The sequence below is a fragment of the Leptonotus elevatus genome, chromosome 3, assembly GCF_054856555.1.
Source record: "Leptonotus elevatus isolate MCC_2025b chromosome 3, RoL_Lele_1.0, whole genome shotgun sequence".
NCBI classification, from domain to species: domain Eukaryota; kingdom Metazoa; phylum Chordata; class Actinopteri; order Syngnathiformes; family Syngnathidae; genus Leptonotus; species Leptonotus elevatus.
Genome location: NC_141241.1, coordinates 21,679,865 through 21,698,086, shown reverse-complemented (window position 1 = coordinate 21,698,086; position 18,222 = coordinate 21,679,865). Strand labels below are relative to the sequence as shown.

At 38.7% G+C, this 18,222-nt stretch overlaps 1 protein-coding gene across 2 annotated transcripts; it reads left to right on the top strand.

Annotated features, from left to right (window-relative positions):
- Positions 1-292: 292 nt before the first annotated feature.
- Positions 293-16,350, top strand: LOC147177427 (CD151 antigen-like). 2 transcript variants are annotated; one of them, XM_086072044.1, is made up of 8 exons: positions 293-465; positions 2,522-2,606; positions 4,070-4,261; positions 9,479-9,553; positions 12,380-12,484; positions 14,729-14,922; positions 15,027-15,113; positions 15,191-16,350. In XM_086072044.1, exons 2-8 carry the CDS (start codon positions 2,523-2,525, stop codon positions 15,192-15,194), a joined length of 741 nt encoding a protein of 246 aa, XP_085928170.1. In that variant the 5' UTR covers positions 293-465; position 2,522; the 3' UTR covers positions 15,195-16,350. The 2 variants fall into 2 exon arrangements, with proteins under 2 accessions (XP_085928170.1, XP_085928168.1); XM_086072042.1 differs by having other exon boundaries at positions 295-465; positions 14,764-14,922.
- Positions 16,351-18,222: the final 1,872 nt, after the last annotated feature.

The window sequence follows — 18,222 nt, the reverse complement described above, 5'->3', positions numbered from 1 at the left end:
CTATCGACATATCCTTGCAAGGATCCTTGCAAACATCTTCTGGGCTCCAGTTAAGCACAATTAAAAGTTTAGTTGTAGTTTATGAAAGTTAAAGTGTATTAATAAATTGCTGCTTATCGTGTGTTTTGAGAATAGGCCTACAAGGATCTTCCTGAATCTCGTGAACATGTACCAATAGTTCTGAACTTTATTTATACTTCAAATGTTACGTTTTTAATATGTGTGTTGGGTTTGAGGCCCCTGGTCTTGGGCAAGGATAATTGTGGCCTTGATCCGGACAGAAAAAAGACGCGCTGTCCCGGAAGATGTCCTGGGGTGGAGCTTGTGTGGTTCGCAACCGTGGGATAGTTTTCGTTCGCTCGACAGTCTTGTGAACTAAAAGACTCAGAGAGAGGGGGGAAACAAACAAGCAACATTTAGACTTCGTGTGTACATTTTTGTCAAGACTTTAATCACAGATAACAGGTAAGTGAAAGCGCGACTTAGTCGGTTTACCTTACACGGGCCACTTCCATTCCCAACCTTTACAGCGATGACATCTTTTCGCCCTCTAAATGACACATGCAATGTCTGTTAGCCTGTTAACACCACGTAGCTGTGCTACCCAGGTAAATTATACTTCAAACATGAAAACATACTGTTTAGCCCTAAGTATCGTAACACAACTAGTGTTAGCTTAGTGATGTGCCCCTGTTAGCATTTTAGCTCAGCTTCCTTATCGCTTAGAATTTAAAACCCAACTAGTCAATATTCAGTGTTCAAGACAAAATACGTTTATTGCCATTTCAAACGATTTTTAAGACTCGATGAGACTTATAGTGAAGTGACGTAAAGGCAGTACCATTGAACAAGGGTGGGGGGTGTTCAGGTGAGGCTCAACCATGTGATTTTAAATAAATTTAACAAAGCTATTTACAAATCCTTAGCAAAGGAAATAACCCGAATGCTCCCCGAGCATCACATAGGATAGATTCTAATAGATACACGCAGTCATCACAATCTAATAATGTCAATGCGGGTGCAAGAACTGCATCGAAAGATTCTGATGTGGATGCTCAGTAGGAGGCAGTGCAATTCTACAACACTGCAAATATTTACAACCACACTAGTAAACATATTTTGATCACAGTATTTTACAGTGTTCTAGCAAAGTTGAGCATTATTAATGAATGGATGGATGGATCTTTGCTCAGTTTGATGTACAGTACTTCTTGGGTCTTATATTGTTTAGGTACACCTCATGCTGGATGCTGAACATAAACATGAAATTGATGTAGAAGCAGTGACTTTAATTGTATGTTGTCATGTGAGATTAACTAACTCCAATATTTAATTGTATTTACTTATTAAACAACTTTTCAGATTTGCAACCTGTTTAAAGTTTTTTTGTTGAGTTTTTTGTTTTAAGGTTTTGAAGATTTTATTTAATTAATTTATTTATTTTTTAAGAAAGGCCAATGCCGATAAGTGTCAAAATGCCAAATATCGCCACCGATAATCAGCCCAGCCGATAATAAGTCTTATTCTTATTATATTTGGTCTCTTACCATTAGTTCACTTGAAATGTTTGTTCAAACATTAGTCTACAGTATTAGATTCAGTCATTCATTAAATCATGTTTTTTATTTTTACTTTTTAAAACATATTACTATACTACAGGGATATTATATTAAGACCGGTCTGAAACGAAACACATTGCTGTCTTTACCTAACTGTATCTTCTTTGGCACTAAATAATTGCAAAGAAAGCAACAAGAAAACATTAGCTCTTGTTTGCATTTAATTTCCAGGCACATGTTAAATGTCGAGCATCCACCAGCAGATAGATGGTCGACAGATTCACTCGTGTGCTCTCTCTAAATTGATTGCACCATTTGGAGGGAGAGGGAGGGGGAGAGAGTCAATAAGAGGCATCTGGAGCGGGACAAGTCTGAGCTTGACTAGCAAATTGGCAAATACAAGGTGGAGTTGAAAAGGGGTGCCAGCAAATGGTGAGAGTTCTTCCATGATGGGCTTTATATTTCAGATCTTGCGATTCTAGGGCCTCCTGTATTATAGGTCTTGGCAATGATCAAGACGTATATTGTGAAACAGTATTCATATAATATTCAAACTAAGGTTGTAAAATCAATGGAAAAGCTCAATGACTTTCAGCTTGTACCTAGTGCTTAGTCATCTATATGTAGTGGCCGTAACGAGTCACTACAAATCTGCTATTCTTCCCACACAAACTCAAATCATTATGCTAAATATGTAAATACATGCAACTTAACCTTGAATTCCAGTCTTGCTTTCTGTTTTGTTCCTTTTTTAAACACCATTGAAAATGTAAAATTTGAAAAAGTTACACTGCATTAAAATACACCTAGCACAATGTATATACAATACATGTAAATGGAAATTACATTCCGGTGGAGTTGTTAGTCGTTCTTTTCCTCAGGTAGCACTTCAAATGTATTTTTGTCACAAAACAAACCGAAATGCATAAGATTAAATGTATTGTGTTTGGTTTATTGTTTAGCATGGCCGCACACGAAGAGAAGAAAGAAACATGTGGAACCATCTGCCTGAAATACCTACTGATCACATTCAACGTCCTCTTCTGGGTAAGTCTCTGTAATAAGAATTTTACATGTCTTCACAATTACATTTTTATAATTTATTTTATTTTCCCCAATGATGAACTTTCTAGCCCATTTTCCATGTGTTAACCTAAACATATAGTAATAATTAAGGATAGGCAAGTGATCGCCTTTGTTGGCCGCAAAGATTTATTTACATAGCTCTTAATCACAAAAGAGTCTCAAAGGACTTCATAGGCCCACAGTTGACAAATATTGATTATCCTCTGATCTAAATCCACCATGAAGGCAAGGGAAAACTACCGGGCCACAGGCTACTTGGCCCCACAAAGAGAGAACTGTGTAAAAAAAAAAAAATCGATTACCTTTTAAATCGAGGCAATATAAGTAGGACTAGCCGCTTGGTCCATAATTATGTGATTGAGGATTGTGATATAATGGTGATCAGCTGTGAGCATAATCGAGCAGACGTGGCGGAAATGTATGTGACAGGCTAATAAGAGTCCAACTTTTCCCTCCGTACTTTGATTTGTAAGTTGAATAGAGTACAAAATTGCCATTAATTTTCATTCAATTTTAAGGGAAAATGCAATATTGGGATATATAGGCCTTTTCTTTAAAACTTTTTTTTTATGTATCATAAGTAAGTACTAGTGGTATCGGTACCTGGTATCGTTGACAACAATAGTTGAGTGCTCGTATTGGTCGGGAAAAAAAGTGATATCAAACATCCCTCAGTGTTACCTCACTTTTTGCAGGTGATATGTTCCACGCCCACCTGTGATAGGTGAATTTCTGCAAAATAGAGGTCGTAAAAAAAAAAGTTTAAATAATAAGGTTAAAAATATTTCATTGTCATTAAAAAAGGTTTACTAATTGTTTGGATAGCTAATGACTCATTTTATTTACGTTTAAACTAACGTGCAGTATATAAATGCAATCCATGTTGAATTATCAAGCAGGAATGCTGTACGTTTCGTTTTATTATACTTTATGCATGATTGTGAATATTAATGCTTATTTTCATCAACATATTTTTATAAAGAATTCGATGCACTTTCGTCTAAAATGGTGCTACAGTATATGTAGCGATTGACTTATTATGTTATGGACCCAAATAAAAATCCCCGATTGAGTCCGCAATAAGTGAACCGCAAAGTAGCGACGGACCACTGTACTTCTAAGTAGTAGCACAGACAATGAGAATGCTGGATTTGACTGTTGCATAGTACTGCATCATTTTTGTCTCTTTTGTTCCTTTCCCATAGCACCTTTTGTCAGTATTACCTTGTTTTTGGAACCACATACGTACAAAGTCAATTGTTAATGGTGATAATAGATGCAGGTGTCATAAACCATCTCACGCTCACTTCAATAACTCCAATTCCACAGCACGAGTGTTGACATGAAACCCGCGTATCTCGGTTCACACGCATTCATTTGTTGACTCCTCTCGAGATCTGACTCCTGTTGTGTTCTTCTCTCAGCTTGCTGGGGGCGTTGTGATGGCTGTGGGTGTTTGGACTTTGTTCGAAAAGAGCGACTACATCAGCCTTCTCCCCTCAATGACATATGCTGCCTCTGCCTACATACTGGTCCTCGCTGGAGCCATCGTCATGGTAACAGGCGTTCTGGGATGCTGTGCCACCTTCAAGGAGAAGAGGAGGCTACTGCAAGTGGTAAGAGACTGTGCACTGGTATTGAACATCCACCTCACAGCTGCATATGAAACACCAAATGGAAAACAGTGTGTGTGTGTATCGCGCGGGCCACTTCAACCTCAAGTCTTATCACAGTACATCTTATCATTACTTTAAAGGGGAAGTCAACCCCGCCAAAAATTCTTGACAATCACATGTTCTTGCAGCCCTAGTCTAAATATGGTATTCTGGTTAATATTGCATTAGTGGAATATGAGTTAAGCAGCAAAATCCAGCAGTTTTTTATCAACATCAGAAGGCAGCCATTTTGCCACTTGCTTTCGAGTGAAAATTACATCACAGATGCGCAGGTCTCAGGCAACAACCAATCACAGCTCAGCTTCAGAAAACAGGTGAGCTGTGATTGGTCGTTGCTTGAGCCCTGAGCAACTGTGATGCCATCTGTGCTGCCTGATGGATCAAAGGTCACAGGTATTCATGGTTGGTTTTCAGTCTTGCCGCTTATTCTCTGAATCTTTTGCTATTATGGACTGTCGATGACGAAATCCCTAAATTCCTTGCAATAGTATGCTAGGAAAAGTTTGGACTTGGATTTGCTCACTCCGTCCTTGCTTGTGAACAACTGAGCCTTTCGGCGGATGCTCCTTTTACACCCAGTCATGACACTCACGTTCTAATTAACCTGTGTTCCAAACAGTTTATTTATTTATTTATTAATTTTTTAGCATTCCTCAACTTTCTTTGCGTTTTTGCCCATGTACTAGTTAAAAAAAAAAAAAAAAAAAAAAAAATTATATATATATATATATATATATATATATATATATATATATGTGGCATCAAATTTAAACTGAGAGAACATTTACAAAAAAATAAAAAAAATACCACTCATATGTTTGATCATGAAATATCTTGTCTTTGTACTTCAATACAAGTGGGAAAGGATTTACAATTCTAAATTGTTTTCATGCCAAGTAAGCTTGATAATAAAGTGAGATTGAAGTGCATTTCAGAAACTTTCAAAAGTCTCAGCATCATCAAATTTGCTGTGCAGACCATGGTGTTATTCTGTCATGACGGAATCGCTTTTGATCATTTTTGACTTTGAACACCATAGTTTTTGCATGATGCCTTTGCAAAGGAGTTAGTATATGTCTGATGCAGTGATTTTTTTTCTTTCTTTCTTTTTTTTAACCCAGCACACCAAACTGCATAACTTAAAGGATGTGTTATCTGTAAAATGTGTGCAAATTCCCCATTTTCTCTGGCCTTTTTTTTCTTCTTTCAACCAGCCAAAACAAACAGCGAACCCCAGTTCGCTGAAATGGAATTTGAGTTAGGGGAAAACATCACTGACGTTATTGTGTAAACAGTAGAATAAATTCATATAATAAGCTGTTCTCATTCTGTGATTTAAAACAACTGTTGGGTTGTGTTAGTGTGTGTGTGTTGTGTATTTTCAAATGCCCCACGCTTCCTGAAGAGTTGAGATTAGGCCGATGAATCACAATGATGGAATGAACTTGTCAGCAAGGAGAGATTCTATCGAAATTGTCGAAGAGGGCAAACATAAGGGACGAAAGGGACTGATTCATGGGGCTCCTGTGTTTGCTCGGAGTCTGAGCAGCCTTACCTAGAAGTACTTGAGCAGTGTGATTGAGGATATACGATTCTTATCTATATGTCACAGGTTTGAATCGTAAACCAGCTGACTCTTTGTCACTCTAGTGCACAACTGTAAAGCTTTGAAAAGATGTACTGTAGTTTCTTTTTTTTTTTTTAATTAAAGAAGATGAACAAATACTAATGTATTCTCCTGACTCACAGGAAGAAGGGTGTGGTGTGTGTGTCAGCAAATTCACTCATGATTGTGGGAGAGGAGGAACTATTGTGTCTACGTGCTCCCATTAGAGGCTACAAACTCTTGTTAGAGCACCTTCATTTATTCCGGGTTGATCAATTAGGCACCATATACAAATCATTTTGTTGTAGCTGTTTTTTTTTCCAGCTCTTGTGGAGGTGGCAAGAGCTCATCTGTAAGGATTTGGAGGCTTTTGGAAACTGAGCAGGCAAAACATTGCAACTAGTTGCTGGGAGGGATGCTAGACTGCACTGCATCCTGATCATGAATCATGATGGCTCTGTGTGTGTGTGTGTGTTCTGCTTCTCCGTGTGCACTGTGCAACATTTTTTGTCATGCAGCAGAGTATAAATTGAATTTCCTCTTGAGTGATTATAATCAGCATAAAACTTATTATTATTTTTTTTTAAAGGGAGGCCTCAGGTTGACAGATCTGCAAGCTGAAGAAAAGCTGAGCGAGAGCTTCATACTTGTAGTTTGCGGTTCATGTATGTCAGGCTGCTCAGTTTGCAGGCTAATTTTATATTCTCTTTGCCTTAATTTATGTTATGGGTGAGCTGGGCATCCGAGCTGACTTTGGACGAGAGGCTGAATACATCCTACGATCGTTGCCAGTCATACACAGGGCATATATATAGACACAGGCGCACAACCATTCACACCAATAGACAATTTAGAGTCTTAAATGACTTCACATTTTTGGAATGTGGGAGGAAACTGGAGTAGGCCACTCAGAGAAAACCCCCCACAGAACAGGCGCTGCCTGGGTGAAAACATGCCTAGTACAAAATATTAACCAGTGATGACCAAAGCCACTCAGTATACCATAGTTTCTGTCAGAGATTTTGTACTCTATTTAACTGTAACATGTTGGCTTATGAACATCAGATATACATTTCTCAGAACAATAATTCTAGCTGGCATACAGTTTGGAATGCACTATGACAATTATTCATATTTAAATGATGGTCAAAACTTGGTGGATGTGCAGGTGCTGTGTCGGGCCTTGTTTTCAATCTGTATGGATGCAACACAATTGTTGCATATTTCCCCCCCATCATGTTACAAATGTGCTTGTAGAAAGGTGAAGGAGCAATAGTCGATGCTAAAATTTTTTTTTATCTACTTCAGTCTCATCAAGATGAGGAGGCAAAGTCAGACACAGACTGTAGGGAAGTCGAAATGCAGCCCTGTGAATCAGCCTGCTGAGTCATGTTGGCAGTAATTACACTGTAACCTTAAGATGCCTGCTAGATGATCATGAGTCCACTGGTGTAGGCGCCTCTGCAGCCAACTACAATTTCTCTGTCACACTTATTCACTCGGCCAAGGTTTTAGTGTGTGATAGTGACTTTTCTGGCCTCGTAGTTCGAACCATCCTACTTTAAATGGCACTGTTCACCAATCACATAGCCGCTCTTACCCTGAAGCAGCCGGGTTCCTCAATGTGTGCTCTTTTTTCCATTACACATTTTCGGGGCTGTGCGATTACAATGGAACCATTCCTCAGAACCTTTTGCAACCTGATTTTAGACGTAGGGCCGAGGAGGGTCATGACATCACTGGTTGGCCGACTGATGTAGGCGTTTTCTCATGCGGCAAGTAACTCCACTGCACACGCTCATTTGCTGGTCTTAAGTGAGCGAGACAGTGTCAGCCGCCGTCAAGTCATAAAAGTGAATGGCTTCAAGATTTCAAGCTTTACTTATTTTATCCACAGTTACATGTGAAATTGAAATAGTTGTAAAACACAATATGGTTCTACTGTATACTAGGGCCCGACTTATATGCATTTTTTTAGGCTGATGCCGATACCGATTTTTGGCACAAAAAATTACTGATTACCGATTTAATCTGGCGATTATTTAAAAAATATATTATATATATTTAATGCATAAAATTGTGTTCCCACAGCATTTGTGTGTGAATATTCGTTGTTTGAAGGAAAAACACTCCCAAAGCCTATGCTAACGTCACTTTTAGCATTAGCGCTAGGCTAGCGATGTTTTAAAAACGAAGCATGTTTTGTATTTAAATATACAGTGGATGAATTCTTATCGTCGTGTGTTTAGTTTTACAGTTAACTCCAACTTGGGCGTCGTTAAACAGCTTAAAGGACGCTTAGAAACAACAGAATAACCAGAATAACATACGCTACTCACTTGCTAGCTGCTAATGCTACACAAGCAAAATGGTGCCTTCAGGGTACTTTCACAGTGTCGGAAACTTCGGTTTTCTTCAATGATAACCTTTTAAGAGGAAAATAATCGGCCATTTGAGCCAATGTTTGAAGGGCAATAATCGGCCGATCATAATCGGTGGCTGATTAATCGTATACTGTATTTTTTATCCTGTGAGGGATGGCTATGTTTCTATTGCTTAAACCTGGAAATTCATTTTTCATCTTTTTTTGCATTTGATGGGATGTAATTTACTACATATTTTGAATCATGGCAAAACCAGTGAAATTTGTGACACAATTTGAGTGTGCAAGTGTCTTGCAGAGTTCAGTTGAGCCTGTTGTAATGAAGCAGTGGAAGCCAGGCTAGGCGAAGCCAGTTCGTAGCGGGGCCAGGATGTTCTAGAGCCTAAAATGTAAAAGCGGAAAATTAAAGTATTTTAATTCTGCAAGATGAAGATGTCTTTTGCGAGACTTTTAATACCATATCCTTTGTAGCCTACCGATACTAATGCTATTTTTTCCTTAACAGTTTTTTTTCAAGTATTTACTGTTGCTGGATTGTGTTTTAATTCCATAAAACAATTTTAGGACCAACCAACAATCACTTCTTTATTCATGTCACTCATTTCCTTTAATCTCAAATCTTATTGAGCGGCGAAGGCTTTCGAGGGTGTGCACACGTGGCGAGTGTTATTTTTTTCCCGTAAGGGTTCGTTCAAGGCTGCAAAGGGTTGCAAAGACGTTCGCAAACAGGTTTTGTTGTCACAAGGAAATTTTGAACATGTTTGACAAGAAAAAGTATTAGTTTGCAAGTATTAAGTAACCACAAAAACAGTTTGTGAACGTTTGTCAACCTTTTGCAATCTTGAACGAACCCTGGCAAAAACAACACGTGACGCACGTGCGCACACCCTCACAAGCCTTCACCGCTCAGTGCGATACTGGCTTTACTGACTAATCTACAAAATCTTTTTCACTTCTCTTCAGTACCCACATTGAGTGTGGTATTGTATGTTCATAACTAAATACATATTTAAACGCACACAAACACACATTTTCAAAGTCTTTCCAAAACCTTACTGTACTGAATATTCCTTATTTGCTAAACTGAGTTAAAGCACTTATTTATTAGTAGCAATATATCTCTGAATATCGATTGCTATAATTTATTAATTTTGTTATCTGTCTCCAGTATTTTGTCCTGCTGCTGTTTATTTTCCTGTTGGAGGTCATCGCTGGTGTCCTGGCTACAATCTACTATCGGCAGGTAAGTGAAAACTGGTTAAAGTAAGCACCCCGAGCCTTATTATCTTATTACAAATGTTTTGTTTTGCATCCTTGGGGTTTTGCAGTACCTTCATTTCTCAGATTTGATTAAAATCAGCACACCTTGAGCAATATGATTTCCCTTGCTAATCTTGACATACGCTTGATATGTAATGCTGTAATTGAAGCAGCCACTGCATTATTTGAAAATGAGGAGCCCGCTGCAGGAAGGAAGTGCCAGCCTTTTAAAAGACTTGATGATACTGAAAGCAACGTGTATTCACTATTTTGCAAAACAAATAAATAAACCAACCAACAAAAAACTGAAGAAAATACATTAATACTGCTCCCACTGGGGTTTGAACAAACTGCTGTGCTTATTTGCTGTATTAAATGTGAAACATAACTGGATCTGACAGCCTTCTTCAGCACAGTTTAACATTAGGCTCGCTGCACATTTTCCCACCCATTGCTTTCCTAAATCACTCACAGTCAGTAAGGCTCATGTTAAACTATCCAGAACATTTGCTCAGTCATTTTGCCTTGCCCTTGTTTATTCCATTTTATTGTTATGATTATTTGTAGAAAATAAGGTGGATTTTACTGAGCAAAAAAAGGTCATATATGATGACTTCCTAAAACAGCAACACAATTCTAGTATAAATTAAACTCACAGTTTTATGTTCCAAAAACACTGCTTTGCTTTTCAGTGAAAATTATTATTCATAGTTTTTAAATGAAATTTCAAATGAGACCTGCTCTTCGATGCTGCTTGACATTCGTCATTGTGCTGTCTCCAGACACATAATATCTTTTAGCGCTTCATCATATTGGAAAAGTTGCCGCTTTGCATAAACCACACATGCCTGCACACAGGCGCTGTTTTACTCACCACCATCCATCATTGTCACTGTAGCCATCGTGCTCCTATACAAAAGCATGAAACAATGTAGGTGGATGTGGGTGATGTTTCTACATTTATTTTTCTTCTCTTTTGCACCTGATAGCTGTACTCACCCCTTGATCCTATAATTCTGCTTTACATTATTTGCTTTTCACCTAGAACAAAGCCAGTAAAACATCATCAAAATTGATGTAATGCATGCAGATGTCATGAGATCGTATTAAAGATAAGCAAATGTTCTATTATGCTCACAAAAACGCACAGAAGCTATTTGTTGCTCTGCGTTGCAGTGCACAGCATTCAACACCAGAGGTCAGCACATACTATTGGAAGAAGCAATTTGAGAAAGATGGCACCTGGCGTGTGCTGGACAGAAAGTTATTTGGGACTATTCTGGCATTGCCATCGAGCAAGGACAAAGTTGATTTCTACAGGGGACACGTGTTAAAACCTTTGGTAACAGCGCATATTCTTGTCTTACATTTGGATTGAATGGTGGGCCGCAGGTGTTAGGAGAGGCAAAGTTAAACTAAACGCGCATCTCACATGTAGACACATTATTACAAAGGTCATCACTGTCCTGGTCAGTTGCTCAGTAAGAGAGAGAACGAGGCAGAGAAGGAAAGTTGGACTTTGCACAGAACACAGTTCCTGTGTTTTGCCCATTTTGAATAAGAACTTAATAGAGTTCATTGTTAACATTGCACTCTAAAAACAATTGGGTCAAAAGTATAACCCAGTTATGGATCAAAAATGGACCGATACACTTTATGGGTCAATTTGACCCAATTTTCTCTGTTGTGTTTAGACAAAAGGTCCGATTTTTGACCCAAAGTTGGGTGATATTAACCCAAGTAGAGGATCTAACCCAACTTTACGGGTTGGTTTATACAAAATGACTCAGTTTTTGACACAAAGTTTGTTCAAATTGACCCAAGTGGAGGATTTGACCCAAATTTATGGGTTGTTTTATACAAAATGGCTCCATTTTTGACCCAAAGTTGGATAAAATTAACTCGAGTAGAGTATCTAACACAATTTTCTGGGTTGATTTGTACTAAAAATAAAAGCTGTGTCAAATTGACCCAAGTAGACGATCTGACACAGTTTTCTGGGTTGTTTTATACAAAATGGCCCACGTTTTGACTCAAAGTTGGGTCAAATTGACCCAGGTAGTGAATCTGTCTATTTTTGACCCATAATTGGGTCATTTTTGACCCAATTGTTTTTAGAGTGCGTTTCCAGCTGTAATAAATGAGTCCATGTGTCAATGACTTGCTTTCTGCATCTTAGGGGAAATAGCGCAAATAAATGTCACATTGTCAGTTCTTTCTACTTCTTGTTTGACTTTGGTCATTTATTCTACAATCCAAATAAACTTGAATTACACCTTGCTAAAATACCAACACGACAGAGATGAACAATCTCGGCAAGCCAACTGAGGTGCGTCGACTCTTTAATTGCTGTCTTCACTTGTCTTCCTCAAGTGTGAACAGGTGGTGCTGAACCTTTGGCACCTTCCTTTTCCTCTTCTCTCTCCCCTCCCTCTCTAATCTCACTCTGTCCTCTATATTTCCTCCCATCATTCATTCCCTTGATATTTCTGTCATGCTTTGATTTACAGTGGTTTCCCCACTGGCTTGTTGCCATAGAAACTGAGCCCCTCCAGACCTCCCTGCTCCGCCACTGAGCATTCTTGAGAACAAAACATACATCAACCGCCACACACTCGCACTTGCTTCCTCTCCATGTATTAGAACCTTTGTCCACAACGTGTATCATAAAGACAGCATATTCATCTCATCTGCTGCAAAATTAAAAGTTGCAACTCATTTTTTTACCAGCCGTGGTCTGTGCTGGACTGTGATGAATTGCGTGGCTACCTTGTGAGTTGTGTGTGCATTTATCTGTGTCTGTGGCCAGTTAAATGAGGAGCTGAGGCAGAACCTAAGGGAGACCATGATCCAGAAGTATGAACAGAAGACTCATGAGCATGTTACCAGTGCTGTGGATAAACTGCAACAGGAGGTAAGTATTTGCATACATGTTACCCAACGCAAACGTTAGGCTCATTTTGGGTTGCAAGAAAAAAAAAAGTGTCGACCCTTTGGAATTACTGGTACTGTACCTATTGTAGATTTCTGCTTAAATTGGTCATAAAATGCGATCACTCTGGAAAAATAGTGCTTTAGATTATTGATATATACAACATAGTTTTTTATTTTAATTTTAATTATTCCGTCTGGAGTGATGAAAACTTCCAGTAATTCAAATACTCATCAGTAAAATGTATTGATTTTTCAAAAGGAAATTCAGGGGGGCATCAAATTATTTGAAAATGCCTACACTGAACAAAAATAAAAACGCAACACTTTAGGTTTTGCCCCAATTTTTCGTGAGCAAGGCTCAAATATCTAAAACTTTTTCTACATACACAAAAGGCCATTTCCTTCAAATATTGTTCACGAATCTGTCTAATGCTGCATTCAAGGAAGGTCTGAAGTCAGAATTATCCCAGTTGGATTTTCCCAGTTCCGACCCGAACGTGTTCAAGGCGAAAGTAAACAACCCAAATTGCGGATAGTGATACATTGGGTTGTTGTTTTTTTTGGCCCTCAAAACACATTTTGACTCCAGCCAACTTGCCGTCACACAATTTTGCTTCATTTATGTACTTATCATATTTCACAAGCATTCCATACAGTTCAGTAGTTCACCATATAATTTCATGCGGGGAGATAGCGGCATACCGTCACGTACGTTGTTTTACGTGAATATGTCGAATATTTATGAAAGAAGAAAGCTATCTAATTTTATACTCCAGTAAATTCTGCTTTACCATTGAAGGTCTGCGTTTCCATAGGGGTCACCTTTGTAGTGACGTCACGGTGAAGTCGGGCTCCCTTTTTTTCTGACTTCGCAAGTGGGATTTCCGAGTTCAACACGATCGCGGTATGGTGTCGGAAAAGTCAGACTTCTCACTTTCCTTGAATGCTGCATAAAACTGTAGTTTTGTCAGATACTGACACCCCCCTCACCCCCCAGACCACCATAATAAAGCAAAATTGCACATTTTAGAGTGGCCTTTTATTGTGGCCAGCCTAAAGAACACATGTGCAATAATCATGCTGTCTAATCAGCATCTTGATATGCCACACCTGTGATGTGTAGTGTTTGAATTTTTGTTCTCAATTTTAGTCCAGTTCCAATCACGCTTATTTATCATTGTTAATCAACCTCATTTTTAGCCCAATTTTAGTCAACTATAAATCTATTTTAGTCTTTATTTTAGTCCAAGAAAAAAATTATTTTATTCATCTCGATCATTGTGAGGACTAAGCGGTTAAGAAAATGGATGGATGCATGGATAGATAGTTTTAGTCAACAAAAACTGTCAAGGTTTTAGTCTAGTTTTAGTCAGGACAAGCATTTTATCCTTGTATATTTTTTTTGTCAGCAGATTATGTTGAACATTTAGAATCTGAAACTATTTCACATAAAAATGTCTCATCTTTTTGATGAAAAACAACTAGCTACTATGGATACATGCTGTGAGCTACTAAATTAGCCAGCATTAGTTAGCGGTTGCTTTAACATTATGGTTGGAACGCTATAGCCGTTGGATTAATGTTACGTTCTAACTATAATTGACTTCTTCTTCTTTTTTTTACCTTTCACCGTGAATCCACCTGTTTGTGCATGTTGCACTCGCTAGCTGCAGATTTGAAAGTGGGTGTGTCTGTCACATGACAGATAAGCAGAGACGGGATTTTACAAAATCATGTCATTTTTGTTTCGTCTTTGCTTTCGAACTAAAATGTCCATAGATTTTAGTCCTGTGATTATTAAGTGAAGCACATTTTCGTCTCGTCTTCATTAGTCGACGAAAATGCATACTGGTTTAGTCCCAGTTATTGTTTATTATTGAGGATTCTAGTCTAGTTTAGTTTAGTTTTAGTCCGGTTAAAAATGTGTGTGGACAAAATAATTTTTTAGTTTTCATTGACAAAATTAACACGAGTGAGGCGGGAGGATTATCTTGACAAAAGATCAACACCACAGGTTTAGGTTTTGTGTATGTAGAATACGTTTTTCTTGGAAAATGGAATGTGGCTGTTTTTGAATTTAGTACAGGTTTTGAGGCAAACCAGTCATACATCATTTGAATGTTTTTATCATAGCAGTTCTCTCTTTTATGTGGTTTACGGAGCATTATTTCTGATCTGCGACTATCAGAAGTTTTTTTTAATTTTTCCTTTTCTCTCCTAATAGACGATTATGTATTCGGTGTCTCTCTCCCCCATCAGTTCAAGTGCTGTGGGAGCAACAATTCATCCGACTGGGAGAAGAGTGTCTGGATCCGCTCCAACGATGGAGACGGCAGGGTGGTGCCCGACAGCTGCTGCAAGACTCCATCCGAGCTGTGTGGACGTGGGGGGCACCCCTCCAACATCTACAAGGTGGAGGTGAGTCTGTGCCAGGTGCTTGTGGTCCCGGTGCTATTAATAACCCAAATTATAAACATAGCACATCACTGGTTGCAGCATGAGGACTTAAGTTTTCCATTTAGGGTGGCTGTATCGCAAAACTGGAGAAATTTATCCAGGACCACCTCAAGATCATCGGAGCGGTGGGTGTCGGGATTGCCTGTGTACAGGTAAGCAAATCTTCACTTTTTGAAAACTGACAAATGAGCGCATGTGTGTTTACTGTCGATCTCTGTGCAACTTGCAGGTAATAGGGATGGTGTTAACATGCTGCCTATACCATCGTCTCAAGTCGGAGCCATACTAAAGAAGAACATAAGACGGAGGAAGTCGGCTCGTTGAAATACTCAGAATATCTCATCGCTTCTTTTCTTGTGGAGAGAGGTGAGGGATGAAATAACACATCCGAGTTTCTTAAAATGGTTGGGTGGAAAAACAATTAAGGTTGTAATAAGTAATTAAAAATTCAAATTACAGTCTCTCGATTACAGCTCTGCGGGAAAAAAAAGCTATGAGATAAAACTGTGGGGATTACTGCCTTTGCATATTTAATTTAATGAGGGGTCCCCTCTGTGGAAATTTAAGGTACAAGACAATGATGTGAATGTTTTGTAATGTTAGCGTGGTGGCCCAATTTGCGGACTGAAACCTGCCGAGCGAATGTCTTTTTCCCAGCAGCACCAGCTACAAGTTTTAACAAGCCCACTTCACCTGCTGCAGCATCCTCTTTCCATGTTAACGAAGCACTCATGCATTTGAAACATGTATTCCACGGTGACCTTTTACATTTTCAACACCAATTTGTACCACTGTTTTTATACTTTGTACACGTCTATCTTCTGTAACGCTTGAAATTCTTACCTGTGAGCTATTACTATAGTTGAGCCTTTATTGCCAAAGGTGTCGTCACATAGCAACGTGCCACTGTTATATCGGGTTCTTATCCCCAGTGTGTTGGCAAGGACACTTTATCTGCCAGACTGACGGTACCATGGCTGCACCTTCCTCACCAGCATACTGCACCTTCACTGTAATAACACAATAGTGCCAGCATTTATATCTAGTCTAATGTGATATAATGTGCCAGAACTGCTGAAAGGAAAGTGCCGATTATTTTAAATTTTTTTATATTTTACTGTAATTTTTTTTTCTACCACTGTTGCCAAAAATAGACACTGACTGACCTTTGTGAACGTCTACTGTGGCTTTACCAAACACCCTGACAAATCAATGATGATTATAGATTCTCTTTTTAAGTTAAGATTTTATTTTCGTATGATCAATATAGTTTTACAGCATTCAGTACCAAGTATTGACATTCTTTTGTATCAATAGGTTTGTTCCTCAAAAGCGATGCCTTAGGCAAGAATACATATTCATTTAATAAATACTCATTACAATCACAAACTGGTTCTGCTTCTTTTTTTTTATAGTTGAAGTCAGAAAGTAGCAACAGTTTATTAGAAAGGTCAATGTCATCCATATAAAAAAAAAAAAGATTTATCAGTGGGGATAGACCGATTATCGGTGCCGATATTTGGTATGTTGACAAATTTATAGCTGGTATCTCACTGAGCGGCGAATGCTTGCAAACGTAATGAATTTTGGGTTTTCATCATGATTTGTAAGATCTTCACAGACAGTCAGGCCACCCCCTTTTAACTCTTTTGCTCCCAAAAACATATAAATACGTTCTATTTTAAATATCACCATGCTCCCAAAGACGTAATGTTTTTTTTTTGTTTTGTTTTTTTTGGATGCAGCCTCTGAACTGAAAAGAATACTTGAAGCAATGATAGTTATTACAAAACGGCAAGCGGGTGGTAGCAGAGTATAAAAGATTAACCAGGACCATGTTGCAAAAAAATTTGTGTATAATGATGAAATTTAGCTATATATAATACTAATACTAATAATACTAATTGCTGCAAAACGGAAACATAGAAATATGCTCTCTTTTTTCCTGATGAAAGAAGAGACTTTAATCTTTCTTTTGGTAGGTTCCATGTGTTTATAGCAATAGAACACAATATTTTGTGGGCCTTGCAAAATCAGTCAGAATCCAGTAAAACAGCCGGAAGCGAAGGGGGTTGCTTCAGTGAAAATGGCTGGGAGTAAATTTTATTTTTATTTTTTTAAAACAACTCCAAAATGTTTTTAGACCCTCTTGCCTGTAAGCAGTTGCCACTCTTTATGACTGGCACAGGCTTACAGGTACATTAGTGTATTAATCAATTCCCTAATGTCACTGTGCTGCCGGGCTGTCGGTTCGTATGGTGAGTCATTTTCCCAAAGGCTGCTGTTCCGCTGTATTACCTATATATTGTCCCATGGCAGCCACTATGGCTTGATGTTCACGCATTGTATTGTTGTGACCCCCTGTAAATGCTGACTGTGTGTCAGCAATGTTACTGCGGCTGCAGCAGTGCTTGAGAGCAAACGCAGGGAGGCGGCACCCTCCACCCTTCCATCAAACTCAACAGCTGGTGAATGTGTGCAAAAACACCCAGCGGCTATTCAGGATTACCTCCTTTGCAAAAGCTCCATTTCCTAATATAAGCAGGAAAGAAATTGGCCCTTAAACATTTTAAATGTTTCAAGCATAATGACAAATTGATCTTTGTTGATTTGAATATTTGTGTAGTGTTCGTGTGTCTGAAATTCAGCTTGTGTGAGTGCTTTATTGCTACCCTGTAGGAAATCTAATTACACCCCTGTGCATATAGTGGAATAATTGGTTTCTGCTGGGATGAAAAATGAAAATTATGTCAAATCACAGTTCCTGAAAGATTTCTCCCTGGAAACATGGGGGAATAAAAAAACAACACACACACAAATCTCAATTCATGCAGGTTACATTGAGCACATCCCGTGAAACCGACGTCCTCTTCCACAAAATGAGCAGGTGTTTTTCTATTCATGGCGGGAGGTAGCAGTTAATGTGCTCATCACAGTGGAAGCACTTCAACACATGGTAATTTCATCGGAGCGCTTCCAACAGGAAGACATCTGTGAAACCCAGGTTGTCTGCCCTCCCTTTGACTTCACTTGTTGTCTAATTCTGACTTCAAATACATGTCGGACGCCTTTGGACAACAAGTGTTCCCCAAGTAACGTTCCCTGCTGATGGAAGCCATAACTCTCCCGCATCTTCCTCACGCGTGACAGCTAACACAAAGTGCTATGTTAATAATGGCGGCCTATGACATTTCTAAAGTATCTTTCCAGTACTGCCTATGCAGTTGTCTGTCCGCTGCGCGTCATCTACTGTATAAGAGG

Coding starts and splice junctions, on each gene's coding strand:
- LOC147177427 (XM_086072042.1), top strand. CDS start 2,523: ATGGCCGCACACGAAGAGAAGAAAGAAACATGTGGAACCATCTGCCTG. Junction 9,554..12,379: donor CTACAATCTACTATCGGCAG/GTAAGTGAAAAC, acceptor GTCTGTGGCCAG/TTAAATGAGGAGCTGAGGCA. Junction 14,923..15,026: donor CCAACATCTACAAGGTGGAG/GTGAGTCTGTGC, acceptor TTTTCCATTTAG/GGTGGCTGTATCGCAAAACT.